Consider the following 23,224-nt stretch of genomic DNA (forward strand, 5'->3'; position numbering starts at 1 on the left):
AAAGCTCCCCAAAAAGCAAATAAATATGCAAATTGCCCTCCATGGGCATTATGGGATGCTCCCTATAGGAGCACTTAATAATAAATGAGCGGCTGTGGCTGCTCATTTATTATTCACTTTTTTGTGTTTATTTTATTTTGAGTTATTTTTCTGAGTGTCCCATCCCACCCAGGAAGCGCGCTGCTTTTTTTTTAATGGGGACTTACAGGAGCTGGCATTTTTTTTTATTATGGGGGCCCTGGTGTCCACCCGGGGCACCCCACACCAGTATACTTGTTTGGGGTTCTGAGGGGAGCCCCCTGCCCTCCACGGCCCTACTGTCTCCCTGCATCTGCATCTGCAGGAGCCGGCCACATGCTTTTTTTTAAGTGGCGTGGCTGGGTACCAGCCCACACCACAGCTGCTGGTCTACTGGCATCTGTGGAGGGGGGCCCCAAAGCCCCACCACCCCCCCTGCTAGCACCAATCATGGATGCAGCCGGAGATGGCATTGCTCCTAGCCCACAGGAGCAGTTTTTACTTTGTTCCTGTGGTGCAGGAGCAATTCAATGTATTTTCCCTGCGGAGAGCATGGGAAGGAAAATGTTTTGTTCTCTCACTAGGCAGGAGCAGCTTTGTGCTCCCACCTGGTGGGAGAACAGTGCCTGCAGGCAGGGAAACAGATGGTGTCTGGGGCATTGAGGATACATCCCTGAACTCATCCCTGGAGCCAAAAAAATAGTCTGGGAGGGGGGGAATGGAGCTCCCCTATCCATCTAGTCATTTGTGACCCCAGAGGATGAGGTCCCTGGGGCTTTTTCAGACATAGGGAGGAGGGCCCACCTCCCCTTTATTAAATTATCAGCCCTGGGGATGAGCTCTCGGGCCATTTAGGATTGGAAAGGAGAGTTGTGCCCCCTTAATTTGTTTTACGGCCCCAGAGGTTAGGGTCAAAGGTGCCTCTTGGAGGCTAGGGTAGAAGGGCCACACTCCCCCTTCCCCTAACACATATGCCGCACCCCCAAGTCCTGGCTCAGCCATGTTTTTTTTAGTGTAACTGCAGATTCACAGATCCTCCGCAAATTCACTACAAAATTTAAACAAAACATTTTTGTCCTAGGCAGGGTCCATCTAGGACCACACCACCAGGCCCAGTGGATCTACCCTGTCTCCTGTCTTTTTTATGCATTTTTATTAGGGCTCAAGACTGAGTCCTGAGTCCTAAGATGGCTGCCACCACCTCCTGGTTGATGTGGTAGCAGCTAATTAAAAAAAATGAGATCTGGCAGGTATTTGGATCCTCTGTGGTGTGAAATATACATTTTTAGCATTAATTGCTTACAAAACTACTGAACTGACTTACACCAAATAACAAAAAGCACTCATTCTGGACCAAGATCTAGCTTTCAGGCAAATTTGGTGGGAATCTGTTAAGCAGTTTGGGCTGTAGCTGTGTCTAAATTTCGTAGAAAAATGCATGGGAAAAACTTGTTTAGGGACCCCACCCCCCTTTTATCTCGGCCTCCACAAATCTTTTCATGTGCAAAGTCTCTCTTACACACACACACACATGCACACACAAACACACACACACTTGGAGTTCCATTATGAGTTGTGTGTCAGCGCCCCTCACTTTTCCTCACCAAGCAGAGGATCGTTCACCCAATCAAGAGATCTCATACAGCATAGAGGGCATTGTTTTCGTGACAGAGAAGGAGCACTTCCTTCAAAACCGTATGGCAGCCAGTAAGTTTCAGTATGTAAGAGGGTGTTTGTTTTTAAAATTCAATAGCCAATGCGTCTATCATGCAGGAAGGTATCTCTCTGTCCATAGCGTCCATTGATAACTTTTACTGCCTTCCTCTGTGTTGCCTAGCATAGTGGTCCTGGGCAGGAAAAGTGTGCATTGCAAGGCTTTTCCCAAATACACAGAAAGATTGACCAGACAGCACTGAGGCAGATGGGCTGGCTGATCATAGGTTACTCCTGCCAACATAAATCTAGTGGCCACCCTGCTTCTAAATGAGGCTGGGGAAGTGGGGCATTGGTGCGGAGAGTAGCCTGCTTATTTATAGTAGGCTCCTACTTTGCCAAACTGTGAATGTGTCTTGGCCTTAATTTTCCTCCTATAGGTAAGTCCTGATGCTACAACTCACTTGTAATAAGAACCGTGGTACAAAAATTGGCACTTTGGGAACCCCCCACACAGGCCTTTTGAACCCCTTTCTTTTCAGGACCAGAGTAGCAAGTCCCTAATTCATGGAATAGTGGCTGCAACATTTTCTGATATGTCGTAGCCAAACAATCAGATGGTTTCTGGTACCATGGTACCAAAATGGCTGTGGGGATAAAAATTCCCCTCATCCATTCACAAGCAGCTTTGTTTGAAATATTGTGGTAATATGGTAATACTGCATACCAAATGTCTAGTTAGCGCTAACATTTTCTGAGAGCTAACCCCTTCATGCTCATCCAAAGCCCAATTTAAATGATATTTTCTCAAAAAGGGCTCAATGAAATTAAACCAAATCAAAAAATGCATGCTTTCTAATTAAAGTTCTAACTTTGTGCCAATTTGGAAGCTATTCCAACCAGCCTTTCTGTATAAGAGAGTTGCACTTTTAGTACCCCCCTTTTTTTACCTGCTTGACAGATCATCACAAAACTTTCCAAAAAGGAGCCAAAGTGGAAGATTTTTTTGGGAAAGTTTTGCATAGATTCATCAAACAACACCAAAGTTCTTAAAGAAACAAAAAATGCCTTTCCATTTGAAAGATCAACCTATCTATAACTACACTGGTGTTACCGCCAGTGTACAATAAATATGTATATAGTTATAGTTAGGACCATGTTTCAATAGAAAAAGTGTTTTTTGATTTGTCTATATTTTTGGCATCGTTTGACAAATCTTCATGAAATCTTCCAAGAAAACTGTACCGGGGATTCTTGTTGTGCATGGGAAGTTTCGGAGTGATCCATTAAGCGGGGGCCGAGAAAAACGGGGGAGGTGTCAAAAAACATCAGTTTCCCATGTTAATTCCCATAGGAGTTTTGAACACGACTACAGCCTGAATGACTGGACGGAATGAAACCAAATTTGGCAAGAACATAGCATTCAGTACGCCGATTATGCTTTTTGTTATGTGGTGTAAATCCATTCATTAGTTTAAGAGAAATTAAAGGAAATCCAAATTTATATATCTAGGGCTCCGGATCCTCCTCGACAACTTTGCAAACAATAAGAGCTCATGCAGAGATCTACAGAGCTCTGATTGGCTGCCAACACTTCAACCAGGAAGTGTTGGCAGCCATCTTTGGACACAGATTCATGCAAGTCCCTAAAAAAAACTGAAAAAAAAGAAAGGAGGCCGGGTAGGGACACCCTGACCCCTTAGCTCTGGTGCTGGGTCCCAAATAAGCACTTTTTTATTAAAAAAAGAAATTGCTGCAAATTCACAGCGACGTTATAAATTCACTGCATTTTTTTTAAAAGTGTGGTCTACTGCACTTGTGTTAATAAATTCCCTGGGTGGGCCAGGTCCCAGGGGCATAGAAAAAAATAAAGGAAGAGGTGCACGAGCCCCCCTCCTGGGCTTGTAAATGCCCGGGGGCTGCTACATCCCCGGGGCTTTAATTCAATAGTATGCCGGGGGCCCTCCCCTGGGCCATTCATTGCAAGTAAGAAAGTAAGGGGGCTCCATGGCCCCCCACAGCCCTGGGGACTACCACCTCCCTGGGGCTGAATATTAAATTTATGCAGGGGGGCCAGCACAGCCCCCCGCAGGCCCAGGGACCACCACCTCTCCGGGGCAGAAAGAATATGATTAAGCAGACCACCACCTCCCCGGGTTAGATAATTACAAGTAAAGGGGGGCCCTGCAGCCCTGGGACTACCACCTACCCAGGGCTGAATTGAATAATGAAGGATGTCCATCATGGACCCCATCCCTGAGGACCACCACCTCCCCATGGCAAATTCAAATATTGGAGGGGGCCGCACAGTCCCCCTCTTGGAGGTATATATGGCCCTGGGGACCACCACCCCTCTGGGCTGGCTCCTGCTATGTCCCAGGGTGCCCACCCCTGGGAAACAGCTGTTTGCTCTGACTTGGCAGGAGCTTTAATAGCTCCTGCCAAGTCAGAGCAAACACTCCACTCCCAGCAAGCGAGAGCTGTCAAACAGATATGGGCAGGGAAACAGAGGAAAATATTGCTCTCTCAGATAGGGAGATGCATGTTTAGCAGCTCCCTGTCAGTGACAGGAATGCTGGGTCCCTTGGGAGGCAGGGAGCTGGCTGGGGCCGCAGGGGCCTGGAGGCTCCCCCTGTTCCCCAATGTTGGTGACAAGGCTGGGCCCTGAGGAATGGGGTTCCAGGGGCCAAGATGGGCCTGGGGAGGGATGCGGCACAGCCCCCATCCCAAAAAATAAAAAACAATATTTTGAGGCTGAGCCCCAGGGGATAGGGTCCTGGGGACCAAAATCATCCAGGGGTTTGGGGGGACGTGCGCCCTCTCTCCCCAACAAACAAATTCTATAAGGGTGGGACCTGAGGGATGGGGTTCCCGGCGCCGAAATTGGGGACCTGCATGGCCATTTAATAAAGACTGGGTCCTGGGGGATGGGGTCCCCAAGACTGAGATTGGCCCGGGCAGGGGGTCATGTGGCCTCCCTATTGAATTGCAGTGGACCCTGGGAGATGTGGTCCCTGGAGCCAAAATTGGCTGGGGAAGGAGGGCCACCCGGCCCACTCCCCCACACTGGCCCTTCAACCAACGAGGTAGCACTTACTAACTAACCAGTGGAAAGTGTTCCAGTTGAATAGACATTTTGTGCAAAACTGTGGATTCTTATTGGATAAACGGGCAGGTGAGTTTCTGTTCTGGCCATGATGCTCATTTCACAAAAATTAAACCTCAACAGGAAGCTCTTACAAATAGAAATGTAGAAGGTGCCCCAGTTGAAGCTCCACTTCTGGAAAGGACAAATTATCCTAACTCCTGGGCTTGACAAAGGCAAAGAAAGTGTGTTTACTCCATGATTCCATGTTGAAATCCTTCATGGATGTGAATGCATCTTTCATCTATTGGAGCACAACTAGACACTCTGACACCCAATCTCACACCCACATAGGCCCTCTCACACCAACTCACACCCAGACAGACACTCACAGCCACTTTCACACCCAGAGACATACTCTCACACCTATTTTCATACCCATAATGCAAGGCCCTGCAGCCAACTCTCATGGCGCCCAGCCAAAGACAGTGTGCTGCATGGGGTTGGGTGGTTAGGGGGGTTGGCCACAGCGACTGGCTGCAGCCATGCCCTGCGGCCAACCCCACCACCCATGGCTGAATGGCGTGCGTGGCACAGTGTTGGGTGGTAATAGGGGGATGGCCGCAGGGCCTGGCTGCAGGTGGTGGTTCGATTAATGTATAGTAATGAAACTTACTTTACACTAAAAAACATATAGAAATTTGCAGTTATAGTTAGTTATTTCAAGTAATTATAACTCGCAGCCTACGGTAACTCTAATTCGCACCCTCACTATGCACTGCTAATTACCCCAGATATTAACAGCACTCATGACAACTTTTATAACATCAATAAAAATATCAATGAAACATTAAAAGTCAAATTATTGAAGAAAAAACTGTGCATGGAGGGGGAGCGAGTTATCATTAGGAAATAAAATGTAAAAAACATAGAAATTAATTTAAAAATCTATAACTCACGCCCTACCATGCACTGCTGACATGTTCTATGGCATCATTGAAATTATCACTGCAACATTTGCAATAAAATAAAATAAAATTGCACCCCCACCATGTACAGTTTTTGTTGTGCAAAATTTTACTTCAAATATTAAATTGATTTTATTAATGATGTCCTCAAAGATGTCATGAGTGCTGTAATGTGTGGGGTAATTAGCAGTGAATAGAGAGAGTGCGTGTTATAGTAACATTAGGGCATGAGTTATAGTTACTTGAGATAACTCCAACTATAAGTGGTGAATTCTATGGTTTTGTACGAGTAAATTCAGAACTTATCTACAAAGTAAAGGTGAATTTCTATGGTTTGTATGTTTAAAATGTGAGCCTAACTATAACATCCCAGCAACCTTTGTTTTTTTAAGTACATTTTAATGGGTTTTTCAATTATATTTCCTATCTATAATGTCCCTGACAGCTTTGGAATTTTCAGTGAATTTCACTGTTTTTTTTAAAGTAAAGTAATTTTAATTACTATACGTTAATGTAACCACCACCGCACTCGACCTTCACCCTTCTGTGGCAGGCCCTGTGACCAACTCCCTAAAATCACCCATCACAGGCACTGCAGCCAACCCCCTTTAACCATTCAACCCTGCATCGCACACAGCCTTTGGCTGTTCGTGGCAGGGTTGGGTCTCAGAAGCAGTTGACAAGAAAGAACCCACTCGTCACAGTCACTATATGAGATATTGCGCTAAAAAAAGGCAAGGATGTAAACACTTCTATCAAGATTTACAGACAATTTTTCAAGGTGGTAATGCAAAGAAAATACACTTACTTTGCCTATGCCATGCACATGAAGTTAGACTCATTAGTAATTTCCAGAAGTGGAGCTTCAACGTGGGCACCTGCTTTGTTTTTATGTGTAATTGCTTGCCACTGAGGTTTAATTTCCGTATAAAGAGCATTGTACTAGACTGAATCCTGCCATGCATATTTATCCAAGAACAGGCCACTGTTTTCTACAAAATGTCTACCCAACCGGAATACTTTCTTCTGGCTATTTAGTAAGTACTACCGCACTGGGTAAATGTATAGTGCATCTCCTATGTTACAGCTGCATAAAGGATGATGAGGAAATGTCTTCATTGACCTTGTGTGTTTGTAACCTTTTCAATTTGATTGTTTCTCGAGCATCTTCACAATAATTTCAAGGTGGAACTGCACATCAGCACATCTTCCACAAACCGCATTCCCAGCTGGCTCCTGACTCCTGTGGGAGCCAGCATTGCTCATGCAAGCAGGGAGCTGCTTTAAATAGCAGCTCCCTGATTGCGGGAGCAATGTCTTCATCTGTTTCCCTGCACGCACAATTGCATGCAGGAAAACAGATGAAAACTCCGTTTTCTATAAGTAGGAGCTGTTTGACAGCTCCCGCTTGCAGAGAGCAGAGTAATGTTTGCTCTTGCTTTGTGGGGCTGTCAGCTCCCACCAAGAAAAAGCAAACAGCTACTGGGAAGTATCAGGAGCCGGTCCTTGGGGGGTGGTTGTCCCCAGGACCATATATGGATCCATGAGAGGGGACCACACAGCCCCCTCCTTCATTACATTTAGCCCTGGGGTGGTGAAAGTCCCCAATATGCGGGGGCCACATGGCCCCCCATACTTTATAAGGATTGCCCCGGGAGGTGGTGGTCCCAGGGGCTAGATGTCCACAATGGAACCCCTACAATAAGGTATTGCAGCCCTGGGGAGTTGGTAGTGTCCAGGGCTTCAGGGTGGCCGAGTCGGCCCTTGCTTCTATTATAGTACATTTGCCATCAGGAGATGGCAGTCCCCAGGGCTGTGGGGGGGGGGGGTGTGTGTGCCCCCCGCTTTTAATAAACAACACTTCCTTGGGGAGGTGGTGGTCCCTATATCTGAGAGCGGGCCACACTAGCCCCTCTGCATTAATTTAAGATCTTGTGCTCTGGAGCATGGGCGGGCCCAGTGGGCCTGCCTGCATACTTAATTAGCAGCACCCAGGGGTGGTGGTGGTCCCCAGGCCCTTGATGAGCCTTAGAAGGGTGCCTCATGTGACCCCTTCTATTTTATAGCAATTCTCCTGCGACTTCGCCCACCCAGAGTCTAAAACAAAAGCAAGCCCGGGAGACCACTCATGCTTTCTTTTTTTTTTTTGTAAGTTGCAGTGAAATTCACAGATAGTCATGTTTTTTGCTGTGTTTTTAAAGAAAATACTTTTAGCCCCCGGGGGACATCTTCACCAAGGCTAGAGGGGAGGATGAAGGTACCCTGCCCCCTTTTCTGTTTTTTTCTGTTTATTTTTTAGACTTGGCTGAAATTAGTTTCAAAATGGCTTCCAACACTTCCTGGTTGAAGTGTTGGGAGCCTATAAGATCTCTGCACGAGATCAGCAGTAGTCGTGAATTCGTAGTAACCCTAGATATACAAATTTGGTTTTCTCTAAATACTGTATTTTGAAAATTACCAAATGGATTTACACCATATAACAAAAAGCACTGTTTCTCGACCAAAAGCTACCTTCCTGCCAGATTTGGTATAATTCAGTCCAGCAGTTCGGGATGTAGTTATGTCTAGAATGTCTATGGGAACTAAAATGGGAAATGCATGTTTTTTGTCCCCCCCCCTTTTTCTCAGCCCCCGCTTGACGGATCACCCCACAACTTTCCATGTACAACAAGATTCTTGGGAGCACTTTCTTTGGAAAAATTCTGAAGATTAATCAAACGGTGTCACGGATATATGCAAGTCAAAAAACGCTTTTTCAAAGGATACTATGTCCTAACTATAATCAACTCCTAGCTGGAAAGTTTTGGTGGGGGAGGGGGTCTGTGGGAGAGAAAAGTGGGTCCCAAAACTCATTTTCCACATTCATTTTCCCGTAGGAACATTAGACACAGCTACAGCTCACACCGCTGAATGGATTTACACCACATTGGCCAAAAAGGTAGATCTTGGTGCAGAAAGGGTGCTTTTATGATTTGGTATACATTTGTTCAGTAGTTTGTAAGCAAGTTATGTTAAAAAAACTTTGCACATATCTCATGCAAAGGATCTTACAGATCTCAAACTGAGATCCAATTGGCTGTTGCAACATCAACCAGGAAGTGGTGGTAGCAAATCCTAGGAGTCTGGGCTCGGTCCAGAGTCCTAAAACCTAAAAAAGGTTAAAAAAAAAAAAAGACATAAGAGAACAGGATAGGGATACTATGACCCTCTAAGCCTGGTTTGCAGTTTCCCAGAGGGACCCAGCCAGGGGGCAAACATGTTTTTTTTATTTATTGTTATGCAAACATATGGAGGATCAGCAGCAAAGAGTTTTTAAAAGGTCCAATCTTTTACTCTACTAAAAAAAACAGGGTGTGCCAAAGCCCAAGTGGGAGGAGCAAAATATTTTATTAGGGGAGTGGAGTCATGGCCCCCCTCCCTGAGGCTCTGTGAGGCCCCTGGGAACCCATTCCTGGGGGCCAATGTGTTAATGAAGGGAGGTGGACAAGTGCACACCCTATGCACACGCCTTAGCAATGCAGGAATCTGTGACAGAGCCCAGGACTGGATCACCTCCTTTCTCACCATCAGAACTCAGAGAGTCGCCTCCCTCCATTCTGCTCTAAAGCCACCAAAATCATCTGGGGCGTACCCCAGGGTTCATACCTCAGCCTAACTCTCATCAACATCTACATGGCTCCCCTCGCTAACGTTGCCCGATCCCACAACCTCAATATCATCTCATACGCCGAAGACACCCAGCTGATCCTCTCCCTCACCAAGGACAAAACCAAGACCAACATCCATGAAGGAATGAAGGCGATCGCCGAATGGATGAAGAACAGCTGCCTTAAACTGAATTCCGACAAGATTGAGGTCCTCATCTTCAGCTCCACCCCCTCTGCATGTGATGACTCCTGGTGGCTTGCCACACTGGGAACCGCAACCGACACCCACCAACCACGCACTCATCCTAGACTCCTCACTATCTATGACCCAACAAGTCAACGCCATCTCCTGCTCCTGCTTCAACACCTTCTGCATGCTTCGAAAGATCTACAAATGGATCCGCACTAAAACCAGAAGAACAGTCACCCAAGCCCTCATAAGCAGCAAACTGAACTACGGCAATGCCCTCTACGCAGGAACCAAGGACAAACTCCAGAAAAGGCTGCAACGCATCCAGAACGGCTCCGCACGCTAGATCCTGGATATCCACACCACTGCCACATCACAGCCCACCTGAGAGACCTGCATTGGCTCCCCGTCAACAAGAGAATCACCTTCAAACTCCTCACCCACGCTCACAAGGCCCTGCACAACAGTGGAACAGAATACCTCAACAGATGGCTCTCGTTCTACACCCCGACCCGACAGCTTCGCTCTGCCGACCTTGCCCTCGCCACCATCCCACGCATCCGCAGAACAACCACCGTTGGCAGATCTTTCTCGTACCTCGCCACCAAGATGTGGAACTCTCTTCCCACCCACCTACCTCAGACCAAGGACCTCCTTACCTTCAGGAGACTTCTCAAGACTTGGCTGTTCGAGCAGTAGCAGCCCCCCCCCCAGCACCTTGGGACCCTTACGGGTGAGTGGTGCGCACTACAAATTTCCTGATTGATTAAGCATTTGTTGTACTCACAGTATAAATCATGCACCACACAATCAAGGAGTAACTCAAGACCAATTTTATAAAAACACTTCAGACTTTTATATAGTTTTTAAGACCAAGATGGTCCAGATACATTACGTACTTTTTGAGTTATGATTTTTCAAAGTTTTAATAAAGTTAGTCTTTCTCTGCAAAAATACGCACCATAGAAATCAATAGGCAGTCACTTTTAAAAATGAATAAAAAATTGGACGGTTGGGTTACCACTCTCTTGTTTTGCAGGATAATCGAAGCAGTCGGTGGACACTTTGTGCCTGCTGGAAAGCCTCAGGTGGCTCCCGATTCCAGAGGGAGCAGAGCTGGAAAGTCTCTTGGCAGAGGCACGGGGGCAACCTGGAAAAGGAGGTGGTTTGCAAATTTAAAGGTGGTTCCTTGGAGTCCCCTTGGGCTGTTGATGTCACAAAGGGTGAGGGACCTGTGGAGCACAGCTGGCTTCTTGTTCCAGGGCACAGGGCGGCCGGATGCAGGGTGAGTTGGTGATCCTGGAGCTGTGCGCAATGGAGCCCTTTGGAGCTGGAGGTAAGTCTTTTTAAAGGCAGCTTACAGGACAACAGTGACATGGTGGGAGGTCCAGGGCATTCCTGAAATCCCTCAACTGGGGCTTCCTCCATGTGTTAAAAAGGCTGCTCTGTTCACTCACTATGTCCAGGTGTGGCAGGAACACAGTGGGGGCATATTGCTCATTTAGCTATGCCCTCACATATAATATGGAGCACCTGCCTTAGCGCTATAAGGCCTGCCAGAGGGGTGTCTTACCCATAGTAAATGCAGTGTATGATGGACAGGCACACAGGCAGTGTGCCATGTCGAGGTTGAGTTTTAGATTTGCACCACGACACTCAGCTTGCAATGGCAGTGCTGGGTGCATCTGGATGCATGGCCCTGGAAGGTGGCATAATCAGTGCTGCTGCCCTGAGGGGCCTACCCTAGTACCCCATGCCCTGGGTACATAGGTAACCACATACCATGGACTTATAGTGGTAGTTAAGGGTGTATCCAATTGTGCCAATGCATCACAACAGATTTAGGGAAAGATCTCTGCCCCAGGGAACCTGGTTAGCAGGGTCTCTAGGCACTACCATTTCTAAAACATATCAACATCAGACAAAAAGTGGGGTGATAACCATGTCAAAAAGAGGCCCTCTCTCACACACCTCCCTGAGGTATAATTGAAAACATGGAGAGGGCTTTGTGGCCCCCCTTTTGGAGGCATACATGACCCTGGGGACTGCCACCCCCCAGGGCCGGTTCCTGCTATCTCCCAGGGTGCCCAACCTGGAGAGGTAGCTGTTTGCTTTTTGCAAGCTGTGACAGCTCCTGCCAAGCAAGAGCAGGCATTCTGCTTTCAGCAAGAGGGAGTGGTCAAAATGCTCCCACTTGCTGAAAGCGGACTTTTCATCTCTTTCCCTGCCCACTAACATGCAGACAGGAAAAAAGATTACAACACTGCTCCTGCATGCAGGGACCTGCTATTTGTAGCAGCTCCCTGCACGCTGGAGCAATGACATCTTCTCCAGGAGTCAGGGAGCTGGCTGGGACCGCAGATGCCTTGAAGCTCCCCTTCCCCAAGGTCCTGTCACTTTTTCTCTCTCTCTCTCTTCCATTCCATAATGGGATGGAAAAGAGAGAGAGAGATTGTAATTGTACTGGTCTCTCCATACAATGACTTTAAAGTGTCACACTAGCAAGATGTTTGGTTGGAATGTTATAGTTACCTTTTGATGCATAGCAGAACAGATACCTCTGGCCTACTGGTAAAGCTTCTGGAGTGTCACTCAGTAAGTTGAAGGTTCAAATCTTGGTATCTCATGGCAGTGTGTCTGTTTATGTAATTGTATTTTGAATGTTACACATTACTAGTGATGGAACACTTACGTTTTTTCCCATCACCATCTTTGGATAGAATGTCAAAGAGATGTCTGGACAATCTGTAGTAGTGGGAAGTCACCTGTGGCATAGTGGTCAAGTTCTAACACCGTCATACAGAAGGTTGAGTGTTCCAGTCTGTGTGTGTCAGCTGTCATTTCTCAGCTTTAAATTCTTTTAGACTTCAATACTTAAGGTACATACTGAAAGGTGATCTCATTATTTTTAATTGTCAAATATATTTTTTTTTCAATTTTTCAGAACATTTCTCATTCTAAATGGTGTGGGGTTGGGTGGCTATAGGGGGCTGGTTACAGGGCTTGGCCACAGGTCAGGCCCTGTGTCCATCCCCTCCCCTCGCACAGCCAAAGGCTGTGCGCAGCGGTGGTTGTATTAACATATAGTAATTAAAATTATGTTAAAAAACAATAGAAATTCACTGAAAAAGTTACGGGCCAACATAGTTAGGTTCTGAATTTAATCGCACAAAACCATAGAAATCCAGCAGCTGTAGTTAGAGTTATTTCAAGTAACTATAACTTGCGCCCTGACCATGCACTGCTAATTACCGCAGATATTACAGATGTCATGACAACTTTTAAAACATCTTTAAAAATATCAATTAAACTTTAGCAGTCAAATTATTGAAGACAAAACTGTGCATGGTAGGGGCGCGGGGGGAGCCTCAAGGCCCTCATGGTCCCAGCCGGCTCCCCGCCCCTTGCAGGACCTGGCATTGCTACCACATGCCGGGAGCTACTAAAAATAGCAATAATTTTACCGCTTTCACTGTCTACATGTCTGTGGGCAAGAAAAGAGATGAAATCTTTGCTTCCTGCAGGCGGGAGCATTTATAAAGCTCCCGCTTGCTGGAAGCGGAGTGTTTGCTTTTGCTTGGCGGGAGCTATAATAGAGGGCACTTTTTTGGGAAAATTCTGTGAAGATTTGTCAAACGGTCCCAAAGATATAGGCAAGTCAAAAAACGCTTTTTCTATGGAAACTAGGTCCCAACTATACCTACTGGCTAATATATATACATATATATATATGTATACATATATATTCAATTAAAAAATCAATGGTTACAGGGACGTTATATTTAGGCTCACATTTCACAGAGAAAAACCATAGAAAATCAGCAGTTATAGTTACCTGCACTAACTATACCTTGTGCCCCCATAACGCACTGCTTATGACCTCACATATTACATCACTCATGACATGGTCAGAGGCATCACTGATGACATAACTGTTGACATCATCCAGTTGGAGTAAGTGGTTGTATGGATGTGTGATTTGGTGTGTGATTGGGTCTATGGGTGTGCGAAATCCCACCACTCTCGATTCTGTAAGTCATGATTGGGATTTAGCTTTGGAAATGGATTTTTGTACATTTAAGGTTAGATGCTTAAGAAACTTATTAATCTGGACCTCTAAATGAGTTATTTTATTGGGCTTTCCTGATAAAAGAGAACTTCGTTTCACATGGAGGATCACGGAGAGGGTGATGGACGACTGAGAAAAAGGTTGTCATTTTAAGTGACTATTCATCCCACCATAATGGAGCACACACACATGAATGCAACTGATCCAACGCCCTGTATACTGAAATTGGGACTTATATAGAAAATAACTTGTTAATCATTCACTTTAAAGAGCACACTCAAAGCTAAAGTTATCGTCATTAACTTTACATCACTATCACACTGAGTAAAAAATGTCTGCAGCCATTCCTTAAGGGCTGAGGTGTTCTCGCGTGAGCTGAAATCTACAGAAACATTGCCATACTTGATTACGTTCTCAGAGGTATCCCTCATAACCAACCTAAACATTACAGTAAAAAACATCACTGAGGGTGACTTGGTACAGTGACAAGTTCAAGCGTTTTGAATATGCGCTTCGCCTTACTGTGATTCCATTACAGACGATTCGTGTCTTTACTATTTTCTGATGAGCATCCTGGGGAGGGGGAGCACTATACAGCATGAAATATATAATATTACAATAAGATTGCATCCACTACCTGGATCAGCCACTATATTGCACTAAAACCATATAATTATTAATCTTAGTTCCACTTATACTCACCACCCAAGGAAAGCATGGGCGGAGTTAAGAAGTGCAAATACATATTAAGGTATTGTAGAAGGTCAATGTATTAAGTACAAAATTATTGTCCACGGATAACAACAATCTTGGTATATTGTCACACAGCCACGATCTGATCTCTACCTTCTGAAACTTAACACCCAGTAGCATTGGGTGTAGGGTAACCTCTTAACAAATGTACAACCAAGATGTTAAAACGTGTATTTCTCAATACTGTTTCTCATTGTATTTGTTCGTCTATCAATATTAATAGAGGTGGTAAAGTAAAACTCGAACATGAATATATAGGTCGTATTGCTAGCTGAGGCTAAAGCATAAACATGAACTCACCCTCATAGTCCCAAAGCCCATTGAAAGGCTTTCCAGGCTCACCAGGGGGAGCATGAGGATCATCAAAAAATGGAGCACTCACTTCCATCAGCAAACCATTCTCATCCGGCTTAAATGTGATGGTGACTGGTGAATGCATTACTGTCAGGCTGTCCCAGGTGGTAGTTATCACGTACACAAGCTGAAGGGAAGAAACAAGGAACAATACTTCAATATTATTAATCCTAATCATCAAAATCCAGATCTGGCTAAACAAGCCTATCAATTAACATCTTTACCAGTAAGTGCAAAACCAAAATCTCAAATACGTTGCCCTTACTTGAATATGGACAGAATTCATTACAATTGCTGATACCAACGCTAAATCAGAAAAAAGCACTCTTCCGGTGGGGTACCATTATTAACTGTCTCTTGGGTGATGCAGCAGGTTTTGAAAGCAATATCAGTGGGCACAGAAAGCCAGAAAAGATGAGCGCTGTAGTTATAGTTAAAGGTATACAAATGTGATTTGTATACACATAATGGGCACAGTCTATCCTTCATTGCATAAGATATAAGTGTATCCCCACTGATATGAATCAAGTGTATTATCTCGTGCTTGTAACTGTGCCATTGTGAGCGTGTCTCTCTGTACTTCAATAAGAGCAGGTGTATGTCCATTTTCTAATCATTCCTGGTGAATATAGGAGTGATCAATTGATAAAGTGAATCTTCCCTGTGTTTGTGCATGCATTTGCATAGTCCTTACTGCTCAGTACCTCAGTGCTGTAATGTGTACTGCCTTTACTGTCTATATATATTTTTATCTTCAGTGAGTGTATCTCTAGTTTCTGCTATAAGAAGGTAATCTCTTTCTCGATGTGGTGTGTACATAGCTTGTACAGGCCATGTCTGTCCTGACATTAAGAGAGGACTTTTTGTACTATATGTGGAGCTTCCCCTGAAACAATGGTAAATGTTCAATGTAAGTCAAAGGCACTTCAGTATAAACCAAAGGCTCATATTGGGTTGCAAGATCTGCTTTAGTGTGTGAGCATCCATGCCGTATAAGCAGCCTCTGTTTTCATCCAACAGAAAGGCATCTCTGTCCTATATATGGGGTGTGCTCTGACAACCAGTAATATCTCACCCCCAATTAATGGGCCCCAATTAATGGGAATGCCCTTGATATCAAGTAGTAGAATATTGAGTAGAAAGGACTGGGTGAATGTTTTCAGGTATCTCAGTCTCCCCCAGTTCATTCCCCCTGATTATCCAGCCATTGCTCACAAAGACTCAATAATGGTAATCATGATGCAGGCTAACTCTTTATATCGCTTTTGCGCTTAACATCCCCCAGAAGGAGATTGGAATACTTCAGCTTACTAGGATCATACAACACCTTTGGGAATTTTTGGTTAAGAATGCAATTCACTTATTTCTAGTGTTCCAGGCCCTCAGGAGCCGTAAGGGGTCGAGCCCTGCGTTCTGGATGTCACATGTGATTCCCCACTTTTTGGTGTTGGGGCGCACACCTGGGTAGATCTCCTAGGTCCCAAGAGGATTTATAAGTAACATAGCATCTTTGGAAGAAAGAAAGGGCAGGTGTCTTTCACCCCACACCTCAATGAGTAATGTTTACTCAGATAAGGAGTGTTAGGAGTCAGACAGCCCTGTCAGTAACTCTCCTCTGCAGCAGGAGTTTTGCATAAATGTATATATACTTTGCACCCCACCCTGGCCTCTAGAAATGGTAGACACACACAGTTGTTGGTATTTCATAATTTATTTTTTATTATTCACTATTTGTATGTGTCAGAATCATTATAATAATTATTATGGTTATCACAGAAGTCATAATATAAACATGGTGAACATGAGAAATACCTCAGACATTTTACACCACACCACACATTCCTACTTTCTCTATTAGATTAGTCCTGTCACTATGTAATATCTACATATAAGTTAGCAGTCTCATAATTATTGTATTGGATGTAGGGTTATTAGAATAATCTAGCTATTTATATTCTAACACATGTATGCGAACACATGTACCTCAAAGAACCATTGAGTCTGCCGCTGGGTTGCACTTCAGTACGTCCTTTTTGCAATCAGACCTCATCGGCCCTTACAGACACAAATCTTAGGTATCTTTAATACCTTCTTTTCCAATAATTCTCTATGTATGGGGGAGGGGACTGAAAATAATATGGCAATATTGTACACACAGTGTTAGGGTTAAAATTCAATTTTAGAATTCCAAGGACGTGACCAACCAACATGGCTGAGTGGAGCTAAAACACACAAGCTCTGCTGCATTGATGCAAGAATCAAGGCAGTAGGAGCCATGAATGATCATGTCATCACTGCAGCAAAGCGATTCAACCCATGAGATTGAGCTGCCAATGGCAGGGCCCCTGAGCAGCATTCGCAACACCATTTTGCCGGCGGTAAGATCTGAGGCCTCTGACACGTGATGGTAACAGTCACGGCTGCCATTAGAGATCCCCACAAGTCGCTGGTGAGTGAACCTGCTGAGGCAAGAGACTGGCTTGAGCACGACCCCCTGTAATGTTCAGTTAGTAGTTGTGTTTATTATCTTTGTACATGTGTTGACCTTTGTACATGTTCAAAGTTGTTGTTCTTTGTAAGTCTCTTTCGTTCCAATTCCTGCACTCGTGATTCCAAGTTTGTTAATTCACAAGGTAAGGAACATTCCCGTACTCATCAGAGGTGAAGTTGAGGAAGAATTAGACAAGCTGGTTGGAGCTGACATTATTGAACCGATTGAATCTTCCGAATGGATTTCTCTGGTGGTGGTAGCAAAACGTGCAAATGGAAAGATTTGTTTATGCATAGATTTCCGCCACCTTAATAATAATATAGTGGTGGATAAGTTATAAAAAGGGGTCGAAATGGTTTTCCACCATAAATTTATCAGCTGCTTATCATCAGATTAAATTAAGTGAAGTAAGTAAGAAGTACTTACCATAATAGGATGTTTCCAATGTAAGAGATTGCCATTTGGTCTAGCATCGGCAGCAGCCATTTTTCAGAGGTTAATGTATCAATTATTTGGAAAACATACCAATGTGAGGTGTTTCCAAGATGACATTTTACTTTTTGGCAAGAATAGGATCGAACACGATGGAACAGGTTCTGGGTATATTAGAAGATAAAGGTTTGACTGTGGAACACTCTAAGTATAAGTTCGGAGTACAGTCAGTAACCTACCTTGGACATGTTTTGCATGATGATGGGGTGACTAAGGATGATGTCAGATCATTTCTAGGAATGATAGAGTTTTCTGCGAAGTTTGTGAAGGGTTTTTCTAGCAGAGTATACAACATTAGGCATCTGCTGAAAAACCACGTTAAATTCAATTGGTCACAAGAATGTGAAACAGAATTTAAGGCCGTAAAGAATACAATTGTACAAGCTCCTGTATTAAGTAGTTTTGATCCAGAATGTACAAGTGTTGTAACTGTGGATGCCAGCAATAAAAATTGGGAGGTGTGTTGACACAAAGTGATGCTTCAGGGAAGGAAGCTATAATTGCATTTGCTTCTCGTGCTTTATCACCGAATGAAGGAACATTTTCGGTGATAGAGAAAGAAACACTTGCGTGTGTTTGGGCACTGGAGCATTACAGATCTTTTGTGTGGGGATTTTTTATTTATTTTATGAGCGGATCACAAGCCATTAGTTGAATTACTGACCACTGAAGAGATGTTTAAGGCATCTGCGAGGATTGCCAGAATGTCAATGTGTTTGCAAGATTTTGTGTATGAAATTGAATACGTTCCAGGAAGGAGTAATGTTTTGGCTGATTTTCTGTCCCGTATGCCAACTGAGATATTGGAATGGGATGCGGATGAAGGGGAGGAGTTGCAAGTTGCATTAATTCATGATGAGGGTGCCCTGAGTGTAAAAGAGGAGATGTGGAAGGAAGGGTATTCCAAGGATACAGATTTACAGATATTGGTGGAATGTGCGATGAATGTTTGGCCTACCAAGTCTAAAATTTAAAAGAATCTAAGACAGTTTTGGGAAGTGAGGAGTGAGCTGTCAGTTGTTCAAGGAACAGTTTTTAGAGGTGATATAGCTATTCCACCAAAGACACTTAGGAATAATATTTTGAAGTTATGTAATGAAACTCATTGTGTGATAGTGAAAACTAAACAGAGAGTAAAAAAAGGGTATTGGTGGCCAGGAATAGACGTTCAAGCAGAAAGGATTGTCAGGGATTGTGTCATCTGTGCGAATTCAGATAAAACATTGAGGACATTGAAACCGAATATGTGTGAACCAATCATGCCAAATAAACCAAGGCATACAGTAGCAATAGATATCATTGGTCCCATTGGCAGTCCTGGGAAGTATATAATTGCCATGATTGATGTTTTCTCCAGGTGGCCCGTGGTGAAAATTGTGGATAAGGTAGATTCCTTACGGCTTTTGACATTCATGGACAATACTTTTGTAGAGGAAGGTCTACCAGTACAGATTATTAGTGATAATGGGGTGCCAGTTTGTGTCTAGTTTGACGAAGAAGTATTTTGAAAGGATTGGAGTTAAACATAGGACTACGTTTTTGTACAATCCTAGTGGTAACGGTATGATCGAGAGGTTTAATAGAGTTATGAAGGATGCAATTCAAATTGCGTGTAAAAATGGATGATTGGGAGGTTCAAGTTTTCAAAACATTGTGGTCATACAGAACGAGCTATCATGAAGCTCTTGGGTTGTCTCCTTTTGAATTAATGAGAGGTAGAGTACCTAGGACAAAATGCATCCCGAAATAGTTATTGGAAGCATCTGAATGTAAGGTGTCTTTTGACGATGTTAGAGATCAGATTATGAAGAAGCATCTGGATTATAAACAATATTTTGATGGTAAGAGGGGTTCAGTGAGAAATATGGACATTTGTGTAGGTAGCTGGGTAAAGGTAAAGTAACCATGGAAGGTAAGAAAGGGTGAGAGCCAATTTACAGAACCTATTCAGGTAAGCAAGGTTTTACGCAACGCAGTTCTTTTGAGTGATGGAAAAGTGTGGAACCTCAAAAGGATAGCTGTGTTTAGAGGACAGTGTGATACAAATAGACAAAGTTTGAGCGATTCCTTGGAAGATTATACTCTGTAGAGGAATAAAGTAAATGACAGTTTGGAAAAGGAGAATAGTATTGGAGATAGTGTTGGGGTTGGAGAGAACATATGAAGGAATAATCGGGAGCAAGATGTTGAAGAAGATGCTTCGGCGATTGCTGTAAGTAGGGATGGAGGAAATGATGAAGTTGAATCTATGAAAGAACAGTTAGTCCTGGGAGACATAGGTAATATTCCGGCGGGCAAAGTGAGTGGCAACAAGGAATGTACGGGGCATAAAGGTAACAGGGTATGTTCTAAACCTAAGTGGTTTATATGTGATTTTATTTCATAGTATTATATATATATATATATATATATATATATATATATATATATATATATATATATATATATATTTGTTTTTTTTTATTTAAAGGGGAAGATGTGTAATGCTTAGTTAGTAGTTGTGTTTATTATCTTTGTACGTGTTGACTTTGTACATGTTCGAGGTTGTTGCTCTTTGTAAGTCTCTTTTGTTCCAATTCCTGCGCTCGTAATTCCAAGTTTGTTGTTGGAATGTGAGGAAGAGTTGGAGGACAGAGACACGGAGCAGACACTCGGCGAGCCTCTGCTGTTGTTACAACTATAATAAAGATATTCATTTGAGATACGAAGACTCTGACTCTACACCCTCCCTCACACACACACAGACCATGATATGAGACTTACCCAGGGCCCGAAAATAGTTTTTTTAATCCTTTGGGAGTAGCTCACCTGACTCCAAGATGGTGGCCTTAAGGGACTTCAGGTTAGGAAAGAAGCAGCAAGAAACCTCCGTGCTCTAAACATGCAAGAGGAGTGCTCCTTAGGGGCCTAGACAGTCTGGCCTGACCACAGCTTTGTGCCACACTAGTTCTCTATCTGTTTTGGATGCTTTGGATGCTTGACTGACTCCTTTAGGGACTCCTTTAGGGGAGACCTCAAAAACATAATCCTCAACACTCTGTCTGACCGACTTGATCCATTCCTTATTATACCAGTGAAGGGCTCGCTCCCTACAGCAATAGCACCATTAATGTACAAGTGATATTTTCCCTGAGTCCCCTAGCCTCAGCGAACCATGGAACCAGTGCAGGAGCTTAAAGTTCCTAAACACCTTTGACTTTTTCTAAGGCAGGACACTCCCTACAACAAAGAAGCTCACAACACGCTCACCTGTAACCTATTGAGCGACGCTCCAAGCTATGATGTTCCTATACTTTTTTGCTAAGACCTCTGGCGTATGCCTACATGCCACCAAAAAAGGCACAGCAAAATAGAGTGTCCAGCTATTTTCATCTGACAGAAACTAAAGATGTACAACCTCTCGTCCCAGGGGATCGCGCCATGGTGCTAATGAAAGAAGACCTCTTGGCCTCCTTGCAGGACCTTAAGAAAGGGCTGCGGGAGAAACTAAATACCGATCTGTTCAGCTCTCTGGACACTCTCCATTCGGACCTCACAACCAGACTCTCTATGCTACAGCAAGATGTGGCTTCAGTAGGAGTGCGCACTTTAGACTTATAAACTAAATGCCAGACTTTAGAACAGCATATGGAAAAGCTAGAAGGCTCATCTACACAACTCCAAGACCAACTGCAAACTATGCTCTTGAAATGCGAGCATCTCAAGAACCACTGCAGATGGGATAATATTCACCTAAGGAACATGGAAGAAGAAGCCAAAGGTTCAGAACTCGATGGATTTTTAGTTGGCTTGTTAGCGGAACTTTGGGAGACAAGCAGACGAAGATTAAACTAGAGAGTGTCCATCAAGTAGGCTCACAGATGGCAAGCAATGGCAAGCAATAGCGAGCAACGGTAGGTGACCCTAGCAAAATTACAATCTTTCAAGGTGAAAGAAGCGATCTTGCAAGCAGCCAGAAAGGTAGAAATGGTTTCCTTCCAAGGGGCAGCATGCCCTATATTTCAGGACATTGCACTGGCCACATTGGCACGAAGACTTCAGTTCTGACCACCTACAGACAAACTGCACCACAAAAGCAGCAAATATAGGTGGACATACCTGTTTGGCCTTGTCTTTGACTGCCAAAATAAGACACATGATTTCACAGATGTGGCAGAAGCCACAACCCTACTAAGCATACCACTTCCCGACTCTAGAGACGCAGACGGACTCAGAGAGAATTGCAATACTAGTTCCTCAATAGGAAATGAAAAAGGACATTGGCTTCCTCAGAGATGCTTGAGACAACAGGGGAAATGATGGCACTGAGTGGACTCAGGCCATTCGTCATAAACTCTGACTCCAATTCATCACACAACCAGTTTGGTAGTATGATTTGAAATGTTTGCACCTCTTACGCCAGTTATACTTGATACACCGGGCTCATCCATGCCCAAATTTCCCAAATTCTGTATCCAAAGTGGGAATTGCTTCCCTTGACAGAGATACTTAACATTCAAAGTGTGATGTCATGTCTTTACAATTAATCCTTGACTTCATATACTTACGTTGAGAGTGCTCAAGCAGAAAGTGACTTTTACACCCTACAAATTAACACTTATTCAAGTTTGTTTTTCGTATCTGTTTTCCATGAGTGAAACCTTATTGAAGGGCATCGGGGTGGGGTTGGGGGGCCAGGATCTGAGTTCTCCTTCTTTACAAAGGTGAGATGCAGGCAGTCCAGTAGGGAACAGAAGGCTGGATTGGGGACTATTGCCTGACCCAATGACCCTATGTTGTACACTATAATGGTATTAACAACATTGACATGGCATTTAAAGGGCTTAAATTCCCCCACCAAACGTCATAAACTATGAAAATACATTTTACATAAACAACATGATATAGTAGCATCTCTAGATATTCATCCTAAATGAAGCAAAGACCATAGATTATGCCATAAAGCCTACCCCATAATCTACAAATCTTCAACTCTTACCAAGCATAATGGAGTAGAAAGTCTCTTTCACTCTTTCACTCCTCCCTTACATTCCAACCCTTAGGCTACAAATTTGAAAAAGAGGGAAGATTCTTGATGGTGAAAGGGAGTATTGCAGGCTGTTCATGCACAATAGCTACTAGTTATGCCCCTAATATAGCCCAAGTGGCCTTCATACAATCATGTCTTACTCAGTTGGGGGAATTTGGTGAAGGAGATATTATTCTAATGAGAGTCTTAAATCCTACCTGGAACTCCGCTCTACATAGCAAGCACCCAAAGCAAGCATTAATCTGGGGCTTCTCTAAAACCCTGAAATGAACAAAAGAGGTTATAGGACTTATAAGTGCTTGGAGAACTATTCACCCAGATACCAAGACTATACTTTTTTTACACATTCCCATTGCACATATTCTTGTCTTGACTTTACCATTATCAGCCAATCTCTCATACACTTCATCATAGATTCAAAATTCCACCCTATAGCTCTTTCAGAGCTCCTGTGGGTCTGATAGTGGAGTGGGCC

At 43.8% G+C, this 23,224-nt stretch overlaps 1 protein-coding gene across 2 annotated transcripts in view; it reads right to left on the minus strand.

Moving 5' to 3' along the window:
- The window catches only part of LOC138301615 (UPF0462 protein C4orf33 homolog), a 210,328-nt gene that overhangs the window by 76,496 nt on the left and 110,608 nt on the right, over positions 1-23,224 (minus strand). For both annotated transcript variants that reach the window (XM_069242139.1, XM_069242131.1), the window contains exon 3: positions 14,684-14,864. In XM_069242139.1, coding sequence (XP_069098240.1) covers positions 14,684-14,864 — 181 coding nt within the window. The remainder of the gene's footprint in view (positions 1-14,683; positions 14,865-23,224) is intronic.

Source organism: Pleurodeles waltl, chromosome 1_2 (assembly GCF_031143425.1).
Source record: "Pleurodeles waltl isolate 20211129_DDA chromosome 1_2, aPleWal1.hap1.20221129, whole genome shotgun sequence".
Taxonomy (NCBI): domain Eukaryota; kingdom Metazoa; phylum Chordata; class Amphibia; order Caudata; family Salamandridae; genus Pleurodeles; species Pleurodeles waltl.